The 24,353-nt window shown below is 40.8% G+C and overlaps 1 protein-coding gene across 1 annotated transcript; it reads left to right on the forward strand.

Moving 5' to 3' along the window:
• The first annotated feature begins 657 nt into the window (after positions 1–657).
• Positions 658–24,352, forward strand: LOC311253276 (transmembrane protein 163a-like). Its single transcript, XM_084347121.1, has 9 exons — positions 658–694; positions 1,238–1,594; positions 3,551–3,670; positions 10,407–10,450; positions 10,560–10,651; positions 14,746–14,842; positions 19,737–19,848; positions 20,135–20,276; positions 20,583–24,352. Exons 1-9 carry the CDS (start codon positions 691–693, stop codon positions 20,641–20,643), a joined length of 1,029 nt encoding a protein of 342 aa, XP_084203247.1. The 5' UTR covers positions 658–690; the 3' UTR covers positions 20,644–24,352.
• Position 24,353: the final 1 nt, after the last annotated feature.

A 24,353-nucleotide genomic window follows, 5' to 3' on the forward strand; every position in this document is an offset into this window, starting at 1 on the left:
GGCAGGGTAGCCTGTCAGTCTACATGCTTATCAAGTAGTGCTGTATCTTAGCAACCCGTTACAGGAATCCCGTTACTTTCCCCCGATGTAATATAATAATTATATCAGTCAAAAACAACAATTCGCCTGAGTAAGAAATCAATCTGACTTATTTCCATTAGGTGGTCTTTCACGCAGTGTAACAGGTGAGTTGGTACACATGGGACTGGGATGTTTTCTGTCGCGTGAGCTCAGAGCGCGAGCCGCAGCAGCAGTTCCGGTGGACTCGAGCTCCAGCGCGAGCGCACAGGTGTCGTGACCTTAGTAATTAGAGTCCAGGTGTGGCGCTTTCACGACGTCGCGAAGTGAAGCCTGTCGGTGTATTGATCGTCCCTCAGGTTCGTCAGCAGACAGCCACGCTAGTACCGGATACCTCCTTCGAAATAAATAGCTAGCTTAGTTCTTTAAAGGAAACTATGCAAACTTTAACTTGAAAACAACTTAATTGGTAGTAAAAGATTTTTATTTATTTATTTATTTATTTATGTTGAACTTTGCCTGAGTAAAAGTACAAATAATTGGTTGAAGGCTCTAAAAAGTAATAAAGGCTTTTACTCTGGTGGGGCCAGTACAGTTTATAATGTTAGCAAACTTGTTAACATGCTAGGCTATATAACGGTCGATTATTAGCCTTCAGAAATATTAGCCTTAATGTGTAAGAAGCTTTAATGTCTTTACTGGTCGAGGTAGTGTCAATTTTAAGATACAGTTTAGTAGTTAAGAACAATGTATGATATTTTATAAGTGTATCATGTGTTATGAATGATGAATTTAATATGAAAAACAATTAAGCTAGCTGTCAATTAAACGTAGTCAAGTAAGAAGTAGGCTATGCTAATGTTTATTCTAATAGTTGTATAAAGTAGCATAATTAAGTAGAGTACACAAGTGTATTTGAGTCTATTCCTGGGATAAATGTTCTTAGTTAAACGTAAATGACTTGAATTTTCGTTTGTTCTTACAACATTTTGGCTAACAGAAGGTAATAATGGTCATTTTTCAGTCTTAACTGATAACTTAATCATGGACAATAGATGTAAATAATATAATATTATTAATAATAATAACATCCAAAAGGCTCAAATCTATTGTCTATATTGACGAAAAAGAAATGTTGGCGTTACATTTTCCCAGTGAGAACGATACGTTTGTTTTGAAGTCCTTATCTCTTAATTTCCGGTACTGTTTCGCTTTACAGTGTGTAATTTGGCGCAACTGGACCTGCAGCCCTGCAAGCAGTCTCCCTCCCTCCCTCCCTCTCTCCCTCTCTGTCTCCGGGTCTCTCCCCAGCTGAAAGCGAGCACTTCTCGCCCAGGTGAGACATTTTCGGAGTGCCTCATTGGAACCGACAAGATGACGGACTCCACACCGCCAGACTCCACCACCGTCCCGGACCCGGCTGCAGTAGTGGACCCCACGGCGGTGAACGGGCAGTGCGAGCAGGCGGACCCCCAGCAACAGCAGCAGCAGCAGCAGCAGCCTAACACAGAAAGTCAGGGAGAGGGTTTCAAGATGGACCAGGAGATGAAGATAACAGACAGCATAGATGACAAAGGTAGGCGGTGTGAAATATGTTCAAAGTTTCGATTTCAGGGCGCAAACTGTGCGTAACGCCGTGGAGAGCATCTCTATGTGTCTACAGCTGAACTACATATATAAAGAAATCTGTTTACATTCGTGTTCATTCAGCCATACTGAAACATATTCACCTCCTGTGTCCTTTAATTTGCTCTCAAACTTCCCACTGATGAGACTTCATTCCTTCCTTCTTCACGAGTGACACCTTAATGTAATGATCAATATGATGAATTATTTACAGAGCTGGATGAAAGTGGAATATAGAGTATGCACTTCCCTGATTCTGTTAGACGTCCATGTATGTTACGTGAAGCACTGTGCTGTGATTACAGGTTTGTGTGAATAAATTAGATTACCTTTGGGAAACGGTGAAAGCCACAGGCAGCCATTTAAACAGTGACAGGTGTCCCATATCTTGAATATGGCTCAGCAGCAAGTGTGTTTGTACTTTTACTCTTTTGTGTGCAAGTACTGAAAATATAAATGCATTCTGCCAATGTCGGCACATATGTTGAAATATAAGTGAGTTTACTGGTTTAGGTGAAGGAATGGATGTATTTTTTAAAGCCCAGCCCTGGTTTTTGTAACAGAGGATCGGTTCTGAGTGTTTCAGACTTATCAGAGTATACTCACAGTATTACTGCATAACAATCCTGCACCTCTGACCAGTGCAAAAGCAGATACAAGTGGGAGTTATACGAATCGTAAGCAGTGCCACCAATGAGACATTCGCCGCTAAACCTCTCAGATGGTTTTATTTGGTAAGGCATTGGACTCCCAAAGAGCAAAGAGATAAAAATCCAATATTATTCGCAGAAAAAGCAAAGATTAGAAGGATGTCCAACAAAATAAATACAAATCTGTGCGTCAGAACTTTGGTTTTGTTCTTTTTCTACAATCAATTACCTCTCAAGTCCTTATCATTCATTATGATGTAATAATACTTGCTATTTTTCTACAGAACACATTTTTAGTTTTGATACATTAAGCTGATTATACGTATATATCAGTTACTTTTAGGTTAATGAACCATTCGCCCGGTCCACAGATGCATAGTAACGACCAGAAAGGAACAACATAATCATATATTCACTGGTAAATACCTGTTTCAGTTATGCTAGCGATATGTCTCTCTGAATGGCTTTATTGATCAGTCAGGCAGACCACCACTGTGGTCCAGACTGAATTATCTCATCAGCTTTTGGATGGATTGCCCTGACATTTTGTACAAACACAGATGTTGTCCAGAGGATGAATCCTCTGACTGTTCTTTTATTTCTACCTTGAGGTCATGTTTGTGATTTTGAGTGCAATGTCTCGACAATCTTTGGATGGATGAGTTTTGCTTCAGACATTTGTTCCCTCTCAGGATGAATTGCAATCAGTTTTATGACCCTATAACTTTACTCTAGTGCCATCATCAGGTTAAAATTGGTTTGCGTCCAATGATTTGATTTATGATGTAACTTAATGAAACTCCTAATTAAACATTAACTGCTGCTACACATCAGCATGTTAGCATTGTCATTGTGAGCATGTAACCGTTCTGACATTAGCATTTATGTATTGTTACTGGTTGAGTGACTAAAGGGGAACAAGTTATTTCCCTATAGTGCAGTCACAAGTGTTCCCTTTCTTCTGTTTGTTGTGCTGTGCTGAATCACATAATGCAAGTCAGTTTAAAGGTGCAATATGTAGGAATTTGCCACCTGTTGAATTCAAACAGGGGGCAGCATATCACCAGAGTGGCCGCTAACTGCTGCTGTCACTGATGTTAGCTAGTTAGCTCAGTTAACCGTGCAGCTAGCCGCCATATTAGCTGTGGAAACTTTACTTAAAACCAGTGAAAGCAGAGTTCGTCTGTTTAACCTCTGCTTTCCCTGAGTCATATCTGTACGTGGTGGGTCACTTTGCCCTGTGTTCCTGTCTGCAGGTCTTCTGGAAAGCAGTATGCGCCTGAAGCCTCACGAAGCACAGAGTTACCGCAAGAAAGCTCTGTGGGTGTCTTGGGTGTCCATAGCGGTCACCATCGTCCTGGCCATCGCCGCTTTCAGTGAGTAACTCCCCTCGAGGTGTTTCCTTTCATGAACCCTCAAACAAAATCCAAAGAAATGTCGATGCCTGCTGTCTGGTCCTTCAGTTGAAGGACAGGTTTTTTAATTACTGTGACACCCTGCTGATCAATGTTACGTCCAACAGCCTGATGAAACAACGGTACAACATGAAGGACAAGCAATTGATGTGTGAACACGCCACACTTCATGCCAAGATCCTCTTCATTTCTCCCTAAACCTTCAGCCTCACACCACTTCAACTTCAAATTACTTTCAGATAAGAAAGCAGCATGGAACATTTTGCTGTCAAGAGTTGAAACTCGACCTTGAGTCTTCTCGCTGTTACGGAAGTTAGAAGAAACAAGTTTGAGCACCTGTCTTTGTCGTAAGCACTCTGGTTTTGCTTTTCCTCGAACCTCAGCGTGTCAAGGTTAACACCTCTGCGTGGTGGATATGATGATTCATTCTGTTTGGAGGTGGGGGTGGTTACTCTCAGACCTCTCTATCTACTTCTTTTACATTTCTCTGCATGTCAGAGGTTTATCTCTTTGAATTTGGGATGGAAGTGATTCACATTGTAGATTGAATCAGCCAATGTTTCATTGTGTTTTTTTGTAAAATTGGCTTAGGAGGCCCATTTTAGAAAGTCCTGCTGATTATTTAGACATTTGACAGACGTGGAGAGATGTAGAGATGAATATGTGTCAGAAATCTTTAGAAACATGAAGGACAATTTGACAAGAGGTGCTTGAGATGATGATAATAGATGATGGAAATATCCCACACTGTGTCAGTCTTGTCTTAGAGATCTGCCGCCATCACATACTGCAACTTCAACTGATGCTTCCTACTCCTCTGCAGTAAATGCAGATTAGTGCTTGACAGATGCATAAGTAAAGAGGACAAGCTCTGCTGCAGTGTGGCTGATCACCTCAACAGTGGTTTGCAGATGTACAGAGATATGAGAGCTTCCTGTGGTGCTGAAGATTACAACTGAAGACAGACAGAGAGAAAGAGAGCTTGTTATTCTTCTTCTTCATGACTCATTTTTGATGTTTTTGAGGATAAATCCGAACATATTTTTTTTGCGATGTTTTCTTTATTAGACATTTTTATCACATCTCTGTAGTCCCGCCTCACTTGTCACATCTTGCCTGCTCTCACTCATAAATGAAACATGGCACTGCTTGCAAATCAGCTGCAGAAATGAGCAGAGGAACAGCTGAATGAAGTCGATGAAGCAGAAGTGTCAGCACTCCGGACCAGTGTCATTGCACAAGCATAATTGTTTTGTTCGATTTTAGAGAATTCTCTAGAGAAAAACCAACCGGACTCAAGAAAATCCAGTGGTTCAATAATTAATCTTGTTTGAGGATGAGATTGAAAATGGGAATTCGATTTGTTGCGTTGAGAGAGAAGTTGGGTCAGAGTTAGTGAAGGTTGTTGGAGTGAAGGGGTTGAAGAATGGAGACATTTTGTTTTGGTAATCAGACCCTCTTCCTGAGTTCAGTCTGTGCTTTTTCAAACATTTTGCTTACTTCCTGATCTGATAAGGAAACGAGGGTAGAGCAGCAGCACAGGACAGACCTGTCTCACAACTTCCTTCTTCGTCCTGTGTGTTATGTTTAAGCCATGTGTTTGATATGTTTCACTCTGAAAGAGGTTTATTCACTGCAAACTGGAGAATCCGGTCCCACATGGTTCAGTTTGTGTTGTAGTGAAAGTAATTTGTAATTATTAATCGGTTCGGTAACTATTTTATCTTTTAATGCAATAAAATATCATATCATTGGAAGATATCAGAATGATGATATCTGGATTTATTTTAATTTTTGTGAGATTTGTGAACAGTCCGAGCTTAACATTTTATATAACTGCAGTTGATTATCCGTCTAAACCGTTTCATTTTATTATCCAACGGTTTCCAGCAGCATAAATTAGATTCACTATGATCGTACAGTATCATTGCCGTGCAAAGTCTCCTTCTCTCTACCTACAACATCTTGTTTAAGTAACACCGTCATCAACATTAACATTTATTTGCAAACAATCCACTGCATCAGTTGTGTGCTAACTCGCCAAACTCTCGTTAAACCCTCTGTAAACACATCACTGCCTCTTTAGAAATAAGCCAATGTGTACTGAATGTAAGGTATGTCCTTAGCAGCAAGTCCCATTGTAAATAGGAACATTTTAAATGTGCCAAGCCTGCGTGTAAAATTCTGTCACTAACCAGCTGTCACGACACACCACATCCTCCTTTACGTCTGTTCGCTCTGAACTTGCACTGTCTCTTTACATGTCTGTTTCTATACTTAGCTTACTGCATAAGGTAACATCGTACAGTAAGCCACACCAAACAAGACATAGTTCAAAGGAAGAAACTAATGGACTCAGGAGGCAGGAAGAACACAGAGAGAAAGCAAATAGAAAAAAAACTGAATTATTAAGAGATAAAGAATAAATTAAGTCTAATTTGGTCGCTTTTAGTGTCTATATATGTGTTAAAGAGAATATGGAGTGAAAGTATTGCCTTTAAAGTAAGATATTACAGAGAACAAGCTGAAAATTAGAAATCTACACAACAGAGGAGGCTGATTTATTAAACGGTGACGTCCACATAAATATTTAATCTGTGCTTTTTCTTATTAAAGGTCCAATATATGTTTTAGTTAAAAACTTTCAAAAATTAATTACAGTTATCAACAGAATGTAAAAGAATAACAGTTTTGATGTTACGTCAAAGAAGTGTATGAATTGTGTTGTGGAGATATCTACTGAAGTTAATGTGCCAACCGGTGTTGACCCGTCCTGTGTGTGTGCACATGCATGGTAGAAGTATAACCTGTGAAAAAAACATGTTTTAAACCTTACTGTGGGGCAGAGTCACAGAACTTTTTCAGTTTTTTTTTTCTTTAAATCAAATTTGACTATTCATTTCGATAGGGGCCTGGAGTTAGCTGGAAATAACTCCCCAGGGGCAGCGCCAGGTGGCCACAGAGTAGCAAGGCTCGCCTAAAAGATTTTGTTGTTGTCCCCTGAGTCAGAGTCCTGGTCGGAGCAGCTGAAAACCACCTTGGTACTGTATTCCCTGTCATCATATGGGCCTTGAAGGACGCACGGCCACCCCTTCAGAGCTCTGCAGGGAGTCAGTCCAGTCATCACCACCTGCTGCTGTTCCCCATCAGCCTATATGTTGACAGAATGATAGCTGCGGGGTTACATATCCTGTAAAACATTAGCATTACTCAAACATGACAAAGACTCCTACTCCTACATATCTGAGAGTCTGTGTGAATTTTACAGGTGGGCAGGTGCAGCTTTGAGTTTATGGTAAAGTAATAGATATGAGAGTGACTCCCATCGGCTTGTGCCAGTTTATCTAAAGAGAAAGAACATGACTGTAAACTGGGAAAAAGTGGCTTTTAACAACAGTTAAGCTCATTGATAGAGAGTCCTTTTCAATTGGCTCTCCTTTACTCAAAGAAAATATGGCAAATATGCTTCTTCGATTTGTTGCCAAGAGTTGGATGAGAGGATCGATACCACTCTCATGTCTTTTTATGAAATATGAAGCTAGAGCCAGCATACAATTAGCTTAGCATCTATTCCAGCTCGTAACTCCCACGTAACAGCACATAACATTTTATTTACTCTTTTTACTCTTCATCAAGGAAATAACATTAATTATGAAGATGAAGATAAACTGTCTGCTACAAAGCTACATATCTAAAAATACATACATGACAGTGACATATTTAAAATATAGACATAAAACTGTTGTCAATCTTCTCATCTAGCGTTCCTATTTTCCTATTTTCAGACTTACTCTTGAAATAGTATCAATACAAGAAAAGGATCATCTTTGTCCTTTCACTCAGCAAACACACGGGGTGGTTTTGGTCTGAACTGCTGTGTTTTGTTCAAACCGAAACAGAAATCTTGTCAGAGTTCGGCTTCCAGCGACCCAGTATTTCACCTCCAGCTCATGTTTTCTTGTCCGCAGTAGTAGAGTAGAACTGAGTTAAATGAGTGAATGAAAATGTAATCAAGCCCCACACGCTACTTTAATTACAAGCCCTGTGCGTTGCTACAACTGCACGGCGAGACAAACGGCATCAGTCCACCAACTGTAAAAACAACCTTGACAGCAAAGCGTTTCACTGATATGCATAATGCAGCTCCAGCAACAGCCAATAAAGCGGCAGAGCTTGGACGGTGTTTCATCTTCTGTTCTCTTGCTTCTCCTGTCAGATATGACAAGGAGGAAGGGGGAGACGGGGAGCCGAGAGACCTTGTGCGTGTGCGTGTGTGTGTGATGTATGTGATGTGTTGCTGGAGCTCCGTCCCTGCTGACACCCACCCAGCTTTCTTGGGAGCCAATTAGCCGTCGCTGGGCTCAGCTTTTACGTCTGCAGAGCCGCAGCAGATTCATTTACACACAATTTCTTCTCCTTCTTTCTGCTCTTAATGAAGGAGGTAGGAGGAGAAGAAGGGAGGAAAGAGGGGATGAGGGAGGAGGAGCAACCATTCCTGGATTTGGACCACCAGCTCATGATGTTAGGGGAGATCAGTGGGGTTTCCATCCCAAAAGACCTTTACCGAGTGAAAAATCGTCTAAAATCGGATGAAAGCAAAATTCATAGTGGAACGTGATCAATTTTTTTCAGCTATTTAAAGAACTGCTCTGTTTGACTTGTAGGCACAAATCCACACCCTTGATGGTATAGTAGATGATTATGTAGGTTATGAAAAAGCACTGTCGTGTCTTTCTTCTGCTCATGTATACATGCTCATCTCAACATATATCTGACACGTCTTCACATGTAAACAAAAAGAAGCCGCCTGCTACTTTCTCCTTGTTAAGTCAGCCCTGGCAGAAGGTGTGTCCACACAGTCCCTCCCTCTCTAATTACTTTCATTTGACCTGCTGCCAGCTTCTATTTGCTGTATCATCAATCTGTTACCACAAGCAGCAATGAGGCACACAGAGTATGACACCTTTATTTTGAGAAGACAAATATCTGTATTTAAAGAGAAGAGTAAACATACCGTACATCGCTTGATCTGTTTTCATTTCATGTAGCACATACAATGTATAGTTAAAATACATAAGTTAAACTGTCTGGTAGCCACTAGTTTTGCAGTCCTTAACAGAAAACAACAACAATGCATTATTATTTTTATTATTAAGCACTCAGGACAATGTGCTGATGAATGATTTAATTTTTGGGAGCTCTGTGGATTTTTATAAAAAGCATACAAGAGAGGTCTCATTTTTCACGTCACGTTACAACCTGCTCACATATGGCCAATAAAAAAGAAATTAATACATGTGAATTGCTACAAATTGTTTCAAAGAGCCCCTTTAAATTGACAGCACCTGCCTTGTGATTTCCCCTGTATATAATGCAGCACAAATGGGAGCAGCTGTGGCCTGATAAAAACATTTAAACAAAGCTTTTTTGCAATTGATATCACATATTAAATGTACAAAATCTGGTCGGAAGTAGAGATGGATCCTGTAACAAAACAGGTGTTTGTGGTCTTGCTTTATCTTCAAAACAGCAGAAAGAGCAAGAGTGAGGAAGAGACACTTCTTATCAGGAGTTGTACACTTTTTGTTAAATTGACCAAAACATGTTTAAAGATAATTTTTACAATCAACTGTGTGACACCACTCTGCTGCATCTCTGCAGATCTCTGGTGTCATAAAAAATCCAACCTCCTCATTTGTATTCCAGACTTGTACACATATGTGGTTTAGTGTTTGCAAAACCAGCGTTGATTCCAGTTTTTGTTTCTGGTTTGAGGAAGTGGATGATTGCACCTTCACTTCACTCCTTCAGCCCAGAGAAAGTAACTGACTGTAGATGAAACAGGGAGGAGAACGAAGATGAAGAAAGAGAGAGCTTTGGAGACTGGAGGAGGAGAGAAAAGGGGGAAAGAAGAAAGGTGAAATTGTGATTTTGCTTTTCTTGCAGCAGAATAACAAATGTGCAACTAAAGGAGAAAGAGATCGCACACAATGCTGTGTCTCTGCATGCAGGGCTGAGGCGAGTTGCTGGCCCCCAGTGAGTCTTGCTAAAAATAAACCTGAGAGGAGAGGAGAGGATTCCTCCCCTCTATCTATCTGCATCTTCTCTCCTTTGTCTCTCCTTCCTTCACTCCTCAATCCCTCCCATCGCAGGCGGATGAAAACGCACAGCGGTTCTGGCTCGCTGTTTGTTTTCAACACATCTGCAGCTCACTATCAACAACAGGGACGTCATATGCTGATAACTAAATTACAGGTTGCAGGTTTGCTGCACAAACTAATAAAAGCTACAAAAGCAATTCCTCACAAAAATGCACCCCCGGACACAAATGATAACTATCCATCAGTGCAGTTAATCCCAGTCAATGAGGGATCCTCCTGACTGACATTTTTTATTTGGCAGCAGCTCCCTTTATTTGTTCATGTTCACAGGCAGTGGCAGGAAATCTTCATCCTGCTGTCAGTTTAGTATTCTGCAAAAAAAGACTGTCATCTTGTTGTTTCGCTGTGAGCATGTGATCTAAAAAAGACAGAGTATGTGGAGCAGCATTAAAGCAGGGAATTTGGACATAACATTTATGTAACATGCAGAACAACTTATGACTATACAAGGGAAGAAGTGTGATGTGTGTCAAAGATGACTGGAAGTATGTATTGATTTTTCTCTTATGAATGTTCCTCTCTTTGTTTCTCTCCAGCTGTTTCCATCATGCGCCACAGTGCTTCAGCTTTTGGATTTGCCGTAAGTCGACTGTAAAGCCTCCATTTAGCTAAAGCTACAATGGCTAGCACTGTGTGTTGTAGAGAAAAGAATGTAAAATGTGTTTTATTGTTTTGTTTTTACTCTGCAGTTTGATGCCACGCTGGATGTGCTGTCCTCTGTTATTGTATTGTGGCGGTACAGCAACGCTGCAGCCGTCCACTCAGCCCACCGTGAATACATGTAAGTACAATCAGTTTTGGGTGTTTACACAAACAAAAATGTTTTAAAATGACATGAATTTGAGGTGTTGGAAGCACTAAATGCTAAATATGAAATTAAATGATCGCTTGCATAGATATACCTTAAACATTCTCATGGCGCTTTGTAATTCAAATGTGGGGTATTTAGTGACATTATTATTTATGTAGTACAACAAAATGTTAAAATCTCTCAAGCCTGTGGCAACCACAGACCTTATTTCAGGCATTTAACCGTAAACCTGTTCAAAAAACCCATCGACTTTGAGACGAGGGAACCAAAAGTTCAGGCTTACTTATTACAGTACCAGTTTTTTTTATGGCGCTCTATTGAGGACAAAATACCAAAATAGTGTTAGTTATCACCATCAGGTGATATGAGTTTTAATATTTTCATGGTTTAGTGTTATATTTCTACCGCCCATTTATAGTTTTTGGTATTTTTTAAACAATAGAAATATTGTTGTAAGACTACTCGCCGACATCCTGTAGTTGTGTGAGCCTTTTAGTCTTGCCCAGATGGTTTAATTCCATCTATGAGGACCAAAAAAAACAGAGAAGTGATGAAATCCATTTCAGTGTGTCCAAAGTGTCTAATGTGGGTGAGTGAGTGTGTGTGTGTGTGTGTGTGGTCCTCTTTGTCCTGAGGAGGAGTGTGTCAAACAGCGGGTCTCTTCAGCTCTGTCAGCCTCGGCCCACTGGGACCATCACAGGCGAGCGCCTCACATCTTATCTGTACCTGGCTGAGAATGGAGCGTGTGTGTGTTTGTGTGCATGTGTGTGTGGGGGTCAGGTGGGCTTTTCAGAGCCTGTTGAATGGTCACGGTGTTGGCAGCAAGCAGGCGACTGAAAGAGGGAGAGCGAAAAAGGAAAATCGAGGGCAACACAGCTGTCTGTCACTTTCTTTCTGTTCGGTTCAGATGAGTCTTAACATTAGCAGACGAAGTAAACAGCAAATGAGATTCAACCAAAACAAAAACATCTGTTACTGAATGGATCAGATGAAAGAAACTCGTCACTATCTCTGCCTTTACTGTCAGAGCATCTGGTAGATTCATACAGTGAATCTGTCAGACCCAACATGCACATACACACACACACACACACAAACACAGCGGAGTGACTAGTGCTAATTGCTGTGGGGACGACTACTGAGATCATGTTCCCTGCAGATGAGACAGAAACACAGACGGAAAAACACATTAATTCAACTATCGATTCAAATATGTCTCATGCTGCAAAACTATGAATTACCTGAAGAACATGAAAACATTCAGACCGGTTTTGGAAACACGTCCATGACGAGGGTGAGACTTTAATAGACTTCACCAACTGTTCTGGGAGTTTGACCCCTTATATAGACAGAATAGATTGACTTTTTTTGGGCAATATTTCTCTTTTTTGGCACGGCTGAGATGAGAAGATTGATAAAACTCTCAAACGTGTCTGCCCTTCAAGAAGAGATCCAGAGCCAGGAGTTAGGGTTAGCCTAGCTTAGCATTAAAAACTGGAAGAAGGGGAACAAACTGGTCTGACAGAGAGGGCTGAAAAAGACAGATGAACATGGAATTTTAGATTGGAAAAATATATAGCATTTTCCATATTTATTGTGATTTGACAAATGCAACAACTCATTATAATCAACACGTTGTGGGCTAACTTATTTGACTAAAACAGAAATGTAAATTTCCTACTCCTACACATGCATGTGCACCAAAAAGAGCTGCTGTATCTACTAACGACATGGAAACGTGTTGAGTGACAGATTATGTATCATAGTATCTTATCAGTCAGTTAACTTCAGTCTGTTGGTCAACTGTATCGTTGATAGTTATACATGAGCGTTTAATCTTCACATTGAAACAGTTATGTCACTTCAGCAGCTAATTGGAGAATTTGGACAAAGTTCAGGAAGCTGCTCAGCCGGTAATTGGCTTCACTGAGAGATCAGGCTTCCTCCCGGATCACACACAAACACAAACACAGACGCGGACACACACAACCATAAACACACAGATATATTCATGCATTAGAAACACACAGAAAAGTGAAAACCATCTGACAGCAACTAAAACACCCACACACATGGATGCACAAGTATACAAGTACTTAAATAGACATGTTCTATATGTGCCCATTATAAGTGTAACAGCTAGCGGCTTTTTGCAGAATGAGTGAGAAAACTACTGTTGCACAACCAGAAAATCGCTCTTCTTCTTCTTAATTTTTTTTATCCGACTGTGTTAGATAGAGGATATGCGGCTGAATAGTGATGTCCAGGTACAGACCGGTTGCCAAGGTAACTAGCTTGAGATGTCAAAACAAGACGTATTGGCGAGTTTTGTTCCCAAATGAAACGTGGAGCCTTTTGAAATAAAGACCTGTTTATTCACATGACTGTTGCAAAGGTCAGAACGAGATGCTGCTGCTGCGCCGCTATTGACATTAAAAAGTAATTTCCTCCAACTGTGATGTGATGGATGTATTGACACAGAAGCTGTATTTTGCTGAAAACCTCCACCGGTCTTTTTGTTGTGTAAGTTGTGGAGTAAACAGCAGCGCAGAGATACGCTGTCATTTTTACATCCACTGTGTACAAGAAACAACAGGGGGCCTGTTAGCGAGGAATAAGCGCTCCCATTTGTGTGTGTGTGTGTATGTGTGTGTCCTGCTGTGGACTTCCTAGGGGGATGTTGGGTGTTGCCTTGGTTACCTCATCTGGTCAAAACCCAGGACACCGAGTGTGGTTTGAGAGCAACCTTCAGAGATGAACACACACTGGTAGCCATGCATGACCAGGGCATATGCTCCGGTTGTTTTTCTGTCTCCCTCTAGACTTTGTTAATTGGCTAAAGGTTTTTAGAGACAGCTGCTGCCTCCAAATAAGTCTTTTCTCTGCACATCAGCGTAACACAGTTATCTGTCATTCAGGATTATTATAGGAGCACAATAACTAAAATCCCTATTCACATGGAAATACTAGTATCTGGAGACCTTGAGTAATTTGTAATAATTGCAGAGGTCATCTGTAAAGTAAGAATTTCACTTCAAATTGCCGACTATAATTTATCTAGCTCGGAGGTTACATAATAATATTATAATAATTATCCCAGCAAATTGACATGTTGTTGATTTAGGGTCCTATTTTTCTAACATCTGCTTTCTGTTGTCAGACAGCTGAATGCAGGATGAAAGCAGTATGAGATTTGATTGCGGCTCATAATATCTTGAACAGCAGTCAACATCTGTGCTGTAAGATCCCCCACGTTGATGTTTAAAATGAGCAATGACAGAAAGGTCTAAACTATTTTATTATTGTTCCTGCTGAATAACAGAATTTAGGCTTCTGAAACCTTGATTTACAGGTTAATAATCTCAGATATAAAAGTATAACAACTCACCACAATCTGGAAATTGAATTATCTTGTTCCCATGTATTGAAAAAAGCCACAGGCTAATGATCTCGATGCCATGCATTAACAACATGTGGCCACAGAATAGGATCTCTTTCTCATGTGCTGTTCATTTGTGGCTGCGTAATATGTTTTTTCCCAAATGTCACTGGATGGGCTTCGTAACGGTACTTAAATTTAAGTTTGCACTTTCATGAAGAGTTGTTAAACTCATTGCAAAAGAGGCCCAGATATCCCAAATTTAATTGCACTGGACCCTACATTCCCCATAATGCAACACCACATCCTCCTCTATCTTGTAAGACAGGCTGTTTTCTAAATGTTAAAGCTGAAATAACAGCAGGTAGCATCTGTGTACCGCTTTCACCACTATGATTATTGATCTGTGTTTTCAGTGTCGGTGTATCAGAATTCATCCAGGAAAGAATAAGCCTAAAAGAGCAAACCTTGTCTTAATGAGATCGTTGTCATTTTCTCTGGTGACGCTTAATGGTGCTAAAAGACAGCAGGTGGTTACTGCTGGCTTTCAGCAACACAACACAGAAAGATAACGAGACAGCTAATGAGTATCAACACTGTTGGTTGGTTCTCATAATCCAAGTTGGAACAGGCAGTGTAATTTGTGTCTGATTATTCAGTTTTCTTTGTCTCTTGTCCTCCTCAGAGCCTGTGTTATTCTGGGTGTGATTTTCATCTTGTCGTCCCTGTGCATTATGGGTAAGGCCATCCACGACCTGGCCACCAAGCTGCTACCTGAAGTGGTAAGAACACAAAACATGGCTTTGAACTGAGCCTATTACATGGAGAGTAAGAGTGAATAAAAGTTTACTATCACATGTGTATTACCACAGTGTGCAGGAAGTGTCTCTGGATGGAGGGCTGGGTCAGATTTGATTCAGACTGGATATGAAGCAGAGCTTTTGGATTAAAGCATCCACCATATGGGACAGATTATATTATCCATTTAACACTGAGGGAACAACCCTAAACACATTAACATTCAGTCGTACCTCGTGACAGCTGTATTAATGTCAGCTGCAGAGTCAAGCAGGGTCATTTTAAGGTTTCTGACCCTCTCACTGGAGTCATGATGCACAATTTAAGCCAAAAGTTTGGTTTATAATCAGATTTGGTCGAATTTGTGGCTGTTTTTAAAGCTTGGCCAGATATTAACAACCATTTTGTCCAGCCACGGCTTGTCTGCAGTAATACCAGCAGTCTGCCAGAGACGAGGATTTCACTCAGAATCCCAAAACAGGCCTGTTGACTTTGTGTCTGTATCTAATAATATCTTCTCAAACTGTGAGCGTACTTCTCAGAGTCCAAGACAAACAACATGCAGGCAGTTATTTACGTGATTTGCATGAAGCTGCAGATGAAATATGGCTGATTCTGTCCCGTCTTGCCATTTGGACGGGCAGTGTATCTAGTAAGACGGCATATTTTCAGCTTGGCTGTCGAGCCGTGCTAGTCACTGGAGGGTTGGTGGTTCCGGCCTGACTGAGATGATTTGGTTTTAATTTAATTTCGTCGAGGCTGCAGAGCTACAGCTCAAACTTTTTGTTTTTTACAGAATAATTTGATTATAAAGCCTCAGAAAGTAAGTTAAAGTTTCCTAACCTCACAATCCAGTTTGGAAAAAGGTGCATCGATGTTTACCTCGAGACAAATTGGACTGAAAAAAAAGTGAAATCATTGAGCAGCAGCTTTGATTTGTTCCCAGGAAAACCTGACTTTCAGACTGAACAGCAGATTAGGTTTGTTTTTTTCCATTAACCTTGTGTGTGAATATGTGTGTGACCGTGTCGTTGCTGCTGCCAGATAAAGAATGTCACAAATCTCAGGTGTGAAGACTTCACACTTCCTGAAATAACTTCCTCACCCTGTTGCCAGGCAGTACTCATCTCCGTAGAAACGTTGCTGACGATCTGAACGTAATGATGATGATGATGAGTCAATATGAGGACATTATTCTTTTGTGAATTACTGTAGAGAGATTATTGTTGCTCAGGCCTCGCTGCCTTCAGCTCTGTGATGTAATTCACCTCGGTGTAGTTTGGAGGAAATAATCGTTTTCTGTTTTAGCCTCAAATGAATGATTACGTGCTTTATAGAATGAGCTGTATCCACTGTACGACTGCTGGGCTGTTTTAATAAGTTGTGTGAAGTCATCTAATTACTAGCAACTGTTTTAAGACTCTCAAAAGAGCTGATGTCAGAATACAAGATCTTAAGATGAATATCTGAACTGTATCACACCACAGGATGCTACACGTAAAACTAATCCCAGAGAAAAAGTACAAGTTAAGCAGAAACACATTTGAAAAAGTTATTTTTCATTAAAAACCACACATTTACTAAAATAGTTACTAGCTAAAACATTTCTAAAGTTATCGTTTTGTATTGTTATCATTACTAATGGTGATAATAATGATGCTATAATGCTAAAAATGCAAACAAAATGCTAAAATAATAGCTGCAATGTAGATTTGTAACAAGGTTAATGTAAGTTTTGTATCCATTAAAGATTTCAGATGTTTTTTTTAGTCGTGTGTTTGAAGAAAGACCAAAACTCTGCTTTGTAGACTGACAGACTGCATGATTTAGCCGATTATTCGAGTGCATACCATTGTTAATTTGCGTACTGATTTTAATTAAGTTTCCTCTCCAACTTAATTACTTACTAACTGTCTTGTTAGCTGCTGCACACGCTGTGAATGTTGGATTTGGGGATTGGCACACAGAGCATCCTCATCGCTGGATGCACCTTAATCATGTTTTCGTATTCTTGGATCAGCTGCAGAACAAAAAACCGACCAAGATTAGAAATGTAGAGTTTCAGATCGCCCTTTGCAACTCACCAAGGCTCAAAATTCAATTACTATTTCAAATCCTTTATCGATTTATTGGACCAACTGTGTTTTCCGCCTAACATGGCTGCAGCGAGGGAAAGAGATGGGTCTGACAGACAGTGAGCACCAAAGCATAAACAAAGGCAGACTGTGGGAGCGGCGAGGCAGACAGATTGTGTTATTCTGAGTCGACCTGCTCCTCTTCTGTCACACATTCTGGTTCTACCAGGCTGGTTTCTGGTGCATCACAGTCGGACCTAAATATAGCTTGCGTATGCCTCATAGGCCTCCTCAGTATGCCAATATTGGAAAGGTTTATTTTCACCGCCTCCCTCTCTCTTCTTCCTTGCTCTGAAATGTTAATAAGGTAAGCAGCTGCTTAGGTATGCAGTGGTGAAAATGAGCGGCAGAGGAGGATGGAGCAGAGAGTAAGGAGAGTGGAGTGGGAGGATGTTTGATTTTTGACAACTGACTGTTCCCACTGCGCTAGTCCTCTGAGCCCAATTAATGTCAGTAAGCATCCAAAACGAAGATGTAGTCATCACTTAGGCATTTCAACGCGGGTGTATGAAATCATTTAAAGATATAATATTTCATTTTTCTGCATAAAAATGTCTGAAATGCCGGACTAGACTTTGTTTAAGTTGTGTACTTAGATTATCCCAAATGCTTCCAGCATGTTTAAACCCAGAAAAATCAGAAAGTGAGAGAAAAAAGTCAGAAAGTAAGGAAGGAAGTGGGTGAACCAGACTAACCTCTGAGAGATCAGACAGTTTTACATCTAGGCCGTGTGAAATTCACTTAAAAACCAGCAGAAACACAGCTGTGTGGAGCTCTGCACCACCGGACGTTCATTCAGACTTGAAAAATACCACTGTAATCTTATTTTTTTCCCCCATCATAACCCATAAAAATATTCACCACATCCACATCATTATAACTGATACACATGTCGGCCCGCCTAATTTATCCCCTCAGAGGAGCAGCTGAAACCATTTTCATATTCTACACAAGGATCTCTGGTTGTCAGATGTAAATGTCAAGCAGTGTTCACATTCTGGGCAGGGACTGTTTGTCATGAGCTCTACCTCTAATTCTTGGTGTGTGCGTGTCTGTGTGTTCCCTCTCCCATGGGCCAAAATGCTAGCTCAGCCACTTTGAATGTTGATTAGGAGGTCACATGCATGCTGGGATTTCCCCGCCATCTTCATTTCAGCACAACTTTCCAGAACAACCAAATAACTGTGGTCCTCAATAAGGGTCCCGAGAGGTTTTGTTGGTCTGTGAATATTGCATTTTGAGGAATGTAATATCCGGATATCATGCAGCGTGATGCACTGTAAGTCGTTAAATATTTATATCTTTAATTAATTCTGATAGTCGTCTTTTACATTGGCATGTAATGATAATTTTCACCTCCTTCAACTGCTCTACATTAAAGTCAAGTGATTAACACAAAGTAGCCTGAAGGCTTTTACTGTGAAGCAGCTGCAGGAAATGTGTAGTTTACTTAAAAGAAAAGTAATTCAAACAAACAAGAAGTGAATATAACTCATGTCTGTAGTGGTACCGACCAGCCCAAATCATGAATAAAAACAGTGTGCTGACTAAATACATTCAGTTCTCAACATCTCCCCTCCTCCCATTTCCTTCATTCAAATGCTTTTACACTTGTTTTTAAAAACTAATCAGATTTTGGCCCCAAAACACTGAAATGATTTGAATTTCATCATGTCTAGTACTATACGTAGTGCTAGGATTGATCCCTGTGGCACGCCACCTGTGACCACTGCTGGATCTCCATCAATATCTACGTACTCAGTAGAAACTTAAGTGTGATTACTACCATAAAACTCAACCATTTGAATTGAATAGCTCCCATTTGCAAAAGAAGTGTTTGTATTGAAATAAATGAGATGGGAGATGTGTCCTTGCTGCTGAAGAATGTGTTCAATATTCTGAGGATAATATGCTATTTAGATTTTATTTTCACAGCTGAGTCACAGCACTGACTCGGGTTTTTATGCAGCACGCTGAGGTTTTCTCTCCATCTCCTCTTTGATGTCTGTGAGCTCGCCAAAGTAGCTTTTCATGGCTCCAAGGCCATAGTGCAATATTAATGCTGCCGCAGAGGCACCGAGTGCTCTGCAGCTCCCTTTCTCTTCTCTTATCCGTCGCTCCCTCTCCTCCATCGCCTTCTTTGTGCATTTACATTTTAGACATTTAGCTGATACTCGTTCCGTTGTGACGCCCAGTAGGTGCAACCAGAAAGTCGTGTGAATACTCTTTAAAACCAAAAGTCAGGAAGAGGCAGAGCATTGGATAAGATAGAGTTAATAGCCTGGAAAAGCAATTAAATAAGAGCTTTGGAGGGAAAACATTTTTGTGGAGTAGTTTGACTGAATGGTCGAGATGGGAGGTACGATGATAGATAAGCAGGTTGTATGGGGGTGTAGTGCTGCACAGCTGGGACCTGCAGTGTTACGCTGTGGATGCAGCTTTATTGAGAAGTCCCTCTGGTCTTAATAATCTATAGATGGGAGGATATGCCAAAATAAAACTTTATAATATAACTGATACAAAGGTGCAGGTTTGGTTTAAGAGGAGACACAATGAAGTGTTGGTTACTCTTGGTAACCCCAGGTGTTATGAGTAAAGGCATAGCCCCTTAAGCACTGTGGTTCTGCTTTAATTACAAAAAGACCCCAATGAACAAAATAACCCTGAAAAAACAGCTTTTCGAAACTGTTCATACCCAGGTGGTGAAGATATCTCTCTGTGTGCTTCTGTGTGTCTCTCTCAGGATGGATTCCTGTTCAGCGTGTCCATCGTCAGCGGCTTGGTGTGCATCGCCCTGGCTGTGATCAAGTTTATGCTCGGCAAGGTGCTCACGAGCCGAGCCCTCATCACCGACGGTGGGTACACACACATGCTTCAACTATGCTGTGGCCAGTTGCATTTAGGTTTAACGCGATGACCTTTAACTATACAACAGTTATGAGACATTTCAAGAATCTGTCATGTCACTATACGCTCTGTGAAAGCCACAGCAGACGATGTCACATGTCGGCTGGACTCTTAGCATGTGTCCGAGGGGAGCCTGAACACACCGAGGGCTGAATTCCAACACTGAGCCTACAGAATCCTCATCGGCTGACTTTGTACGAGAGAGTTTAGAGATTGTTCCTGTTCTCTTTCCAGGATTCAACTCCCTGGTGGGGGGAATCATGGGGTTCTCCATCCTCATCAGCGCTGAGGTGTTCAAGCATGAACCCAAGGTGTGGTACCTGGACGGGACAATAGGCGTCCTCATAGGTCTTACCATCCTCGCCTATGGAGTCAAGTAAGTGGAGTTACCCTTTAATCTTGAATGCGTGGAGATGTCTGACTTCCACTCTGTACAAACATTAATCTTCCAACAAGATTTTTTTTGCCCTAGAAAAGTTTTTTAAATCCGTCTTCCTCCTGAGCTCTCAGAGGAAAGTTTTAATTTTCACTGTGCAGTTTTCAATCATCGGTGCTGATGCAGTGAGAGGTTCTGCCTTCAGCAACACCCAAAACCTAAAATTAATAATGTCTCAGTGAGTCTGAACGGGATGCACATATTTTCCTTTGCTTTCCAAAAAGCCCTCCTCTTCCTCTCCCGCAGGCTGCTGCTGGACATGGTCCCACGGGTCCGTCAAACCAGGAACTACGAGCGCTTTGAGTGACGGACCACAGAGGAAAAGACGAGAGGGAGAAGACGAGGGTTTTGGGAGGGATGGACTGACTGGCTGACAGGAGAGGGACGGGGATTACAGTCCCTGCAGTCTCCACACAGACAATCACACTGAGTCCTCGAGGTGCCAGCGGAGGCTTCAGTGTCTTTACAGTCCTCCCTTTCAGAGATGTGAACTGTGGATCCAGGCCAGTGATGACAGAGCGGGGAGGAAACAATTCTTGGCACCTTTTAAGTGTTTTACAATTTGGTGTACATATAATATCTTTATCTGTCTTTTAACAGTGATGGGGCAGTCTGTTTTTCATGCCTCCATATTTAAACTTGAGGGTTACACAGATAGAGGGAGTGAAAGGGAGTTAAAAGAGACAGAAATGACCAAACAGGACAGAGACGAGCTTGGACCGCAGTGTGCAGGAGAAATATGGACCCCGAGCGTCCATAACTCCTTAAAGCAACAGATTTCTGTACAGCGAGTTGATGTACAATACCTCAGTTCCACCTCATCACCCTGTCAAAACACAGCAGTTTATTTTTCCCATGGTTCCTAGAGGCCTTTGCTCAGCTGTGCTATAAAATGTCGCCGTGCAAACTGATTGATGTAGCTGATGTAGCAGTGGAGTATTAATGGTGTTTTACCTTTTTTATGACTAGACAGGATGTATCAATACGAGGTCCATTTGGCATGAAGCAGGTTTATAAGCACACACACAGTGAAGCCTGATTGGGCAGCGTCTCAACGTAATGCCAACGCTAGCTTACAGTCCTGCGGGAGGAAAAGCATCATCAAAATTAGCTCACGTTACTTCAGGTTGACACTTTTTATTGCATTTAGATGACAAACAAGAATATCATTTGTACATGAACATCTTGCGCCATCTGCTGACCAGAAGAGGTACCTGCCACACATGTGTGAATGTTATCTAATACTGCACACTGTCAGCACTGAGTTCTTTAAAGATTAGAGCCTAGATGGACATTATTTTTGTGTTTTGTTTTGTGTATGAATCCTGGAAGAGCAGCAGCTGTCGTCCTCATTGAAAGGTAAGCACTGCTCATGTGATTGGTGACTTTGTCTACAGACTGAAGCAGTCGTTCGGTTCAGTGTGACACAAGACAGCATCTCGAGTGTGTAGTTGAATAGTCTTTTTGTTTAGGAAGGTGACTTCTGAGATGCTTCTGAGTGACCCAGAAGCAGCCAAGTTAAGAGCTGGTCGAACTCTAAATGCTAAAGAAAGGTGCTTAGATGCTTCCTTTCTTCTCTCCTTCAGAAGAGGGGACACTGGCCCATCCTTTACAAAAGGAAAGGAGCATGTAAGTGATTGTCTTAGTGAGGCAGAGCTATTTTTCTGGGTCCTTCTCATCTTTCCTTGACCTCATGGTGTTGGACCACAGCGTTAGTTTCTGGTTGCTTTTTGTTTCTGAGTGATCAGTGCAGAAGTTGTTAGCTAGTTTTTAGCTTGGCCTCTGTGGTGTCCATTGTTTCCACCATTGCACATGTTCCCAGTACATGTTCAAGTATTTGTGTCTTGGGTTTGTAACCTTATAGTGTGATTAAAATACCGTCCTCTCGTATTAATGCCTGAAAATGGACCACGACCGAAACACATCTATAAAGAAGTCAGTGCTGACAGTGTGCAGGAACATTTCATTTACAACACATCTGTTGTGATTTAGAACATGAAATATTTAATTATCATACTGTGAAGGATTTCCACTGCTTGGTAGAAGACATGTCAGATAGTGAGACTGAGCCCAGTCTGTTTCAAACACTACAGTTTTGAGCCGTGACACTCAAGCGCTGCTCTGACTTTGTTTCTGTACTTGATGCCCGATGGCTGCTCCCACATCACGGCCACACTGCAGTGATTGTTTCGGACAACACGCAAGTCAATATTTGTCTTCTTGATATTGTATCCAGGATCAACATGTGTCCTCTCTTATCTTGAGCTGCTGTTTGTTTTGGGATTCAAAAGGACGACTGCTGATCTTTTTGCTGGATTAACTCTGTTGACTTGTGCAGTAAAAAGGAGTAATAAGGCAGGTGGATGTTAATGATTTACTGGATAATTTATAACAAAAGACAACGAGCGGTTTTATGAGATATTGTATTTTAATTCTGATGTTAGCAGATAGTCAGCTTGGCTTTACTTTACTCTCCTGCTGCCAGTTGGAGCTGCAGCCTGACATGTGAATATGTAAAAAGCACAAACTGAGAGTTTACAGCATCGAGAAGGAAGCTGTTATTTACTGATAATGTTAAAATCATTCACCAAACTGTTTCTGTGCTCATCTTTAGCTCCAAAGCCTTAATCTTACTGATCAGTGTTTGACTGTGGGACGTGAATGTAACAATCAGGTGCAGTTTGGGTCGTCATTGATTCGAGGGGCGGGAGGGGAATCGGTATTCATAGGTTTTCCTCAAGTCTGTGTTTGCTGCAGTGACTGTAACTGAATGTACACACTGTGATGTGAGACCAGTTTATACGGCACACTATTGTGTTACTGTGTTGATTTGTGTTACATTTAAAGACTTATTTCAATACAAAAGTGGTGTTTTTAGGCAACTGTCACTTTATGGAGTACAATTTTGCGCCGAAAATGTGGAAGCATGCAACACGTTGAGCGCGGAAATACTTCTGGAAGCACATAAATTGTTATTGTAGTTAAATTTCAGTACCGAAAAGTCGTACTTATGGTAAAGATATGGTGTTAAAATGTCTTAAGTAAAAGTCTTAAGTACCTGATATGAAATGTACTTAAGTATCAAAAGTAAAAATAAATAATACATAAACATAAGAGTGTGAACATGTAAACATAAATAATATGTTTACATGTATGTAGATACTGTATACTATGAAACAGACGTTTACCCACCTGAATGATTCTTGAATCAGATATTTAGCATTTTTCGCATAATCTGAATGTGTTTTTGTTTTGTAAATCCAATTGCCGATATGTCTTTTTTCCCCCCATCACTGGTTTAGTTACTGTCATGTAGGTCTGTTTGACATTGATCTCCCAATAACTGTTAACCGTTTAATCTAAAACAAGGCTGTTCAACTGTGGACCAAAGTTAATCTGCCAGATGTTTCTAGTGAAAACATAAAAACAATGAGAATATAATATAATTTCTTTTAATATGTATTTGCTAATTATTTATAATGTGAGCACAGCAGGCAGAGAATGAATTTACTTACTGCATCTTAACAGTACAGTTTGAATAAAACATGGCAGTGTGGGTTTAAAAAAAAAAAAACTTTAAAAGATGTACAAATTATAATAGTTGCTGATTAATTTTCCTTTGATCGACTTCCAATCTTAATCAGTTCAGCTCTATTATCATGTCAAAACACTGCCGTTCTGTGCTCAAAGTATCTGATGGCTTTTATCCACATAAGAACACGATGAGCTCACTCAGTTCAACTCATTTGTCCTCAGATTCTCTGTTGTTCCCTCTAAAACCCTCAGAAACCCTCTCTGTGGTTATAATTTCTCCAAAAAGGATCATTTATGTGCTTCTACAGGCAAATCTGTGCTCAACATTGTGGCGCAAATGTACCTCCGTATCTGTACGACAAGTTGGACATGTGTATACGCACACTCACACACACTCTGTGGGACTCAGCTGTTCTCTGTGCCGATGTAAATACTGAATCTGTATTGCTGTGATGTAAAACAAATATTAAACCAGAGTCGGAG

The sequence above is a fragment of the Pagrus pagrus genome (genome assembly GCF_965226575.1).
Source record: "Pagrus pagrus genome assembly, chromosome: 24".
Lineage (NCBI taxonomy): Eukaryota > Metazoa > Chordata > Actinopteri > Spariformes > Sparidae > Pagrus > Pagrus pagrus.

Excerpts from the sequence above, each read along its gene's own strand:
- LOC311253276 (XM_084347121.1), top strand. Across the intron at positions 3,671-10,406 it reads CCTGGCCATCGCCGCTTTCA|CTGTTTCCATCATGCGCCAC; the intron begins GTGAGTAACTCC and ends GTTTCTCTCCAG. Across the intron at positions 14,843-19,736 it reads CCAAGCTGCTACCTGAAGTG|GATGGATTCCTGTTCAGCGT; the intron begins GTAAGAACACAA and ends TGTCTCTCTCAG.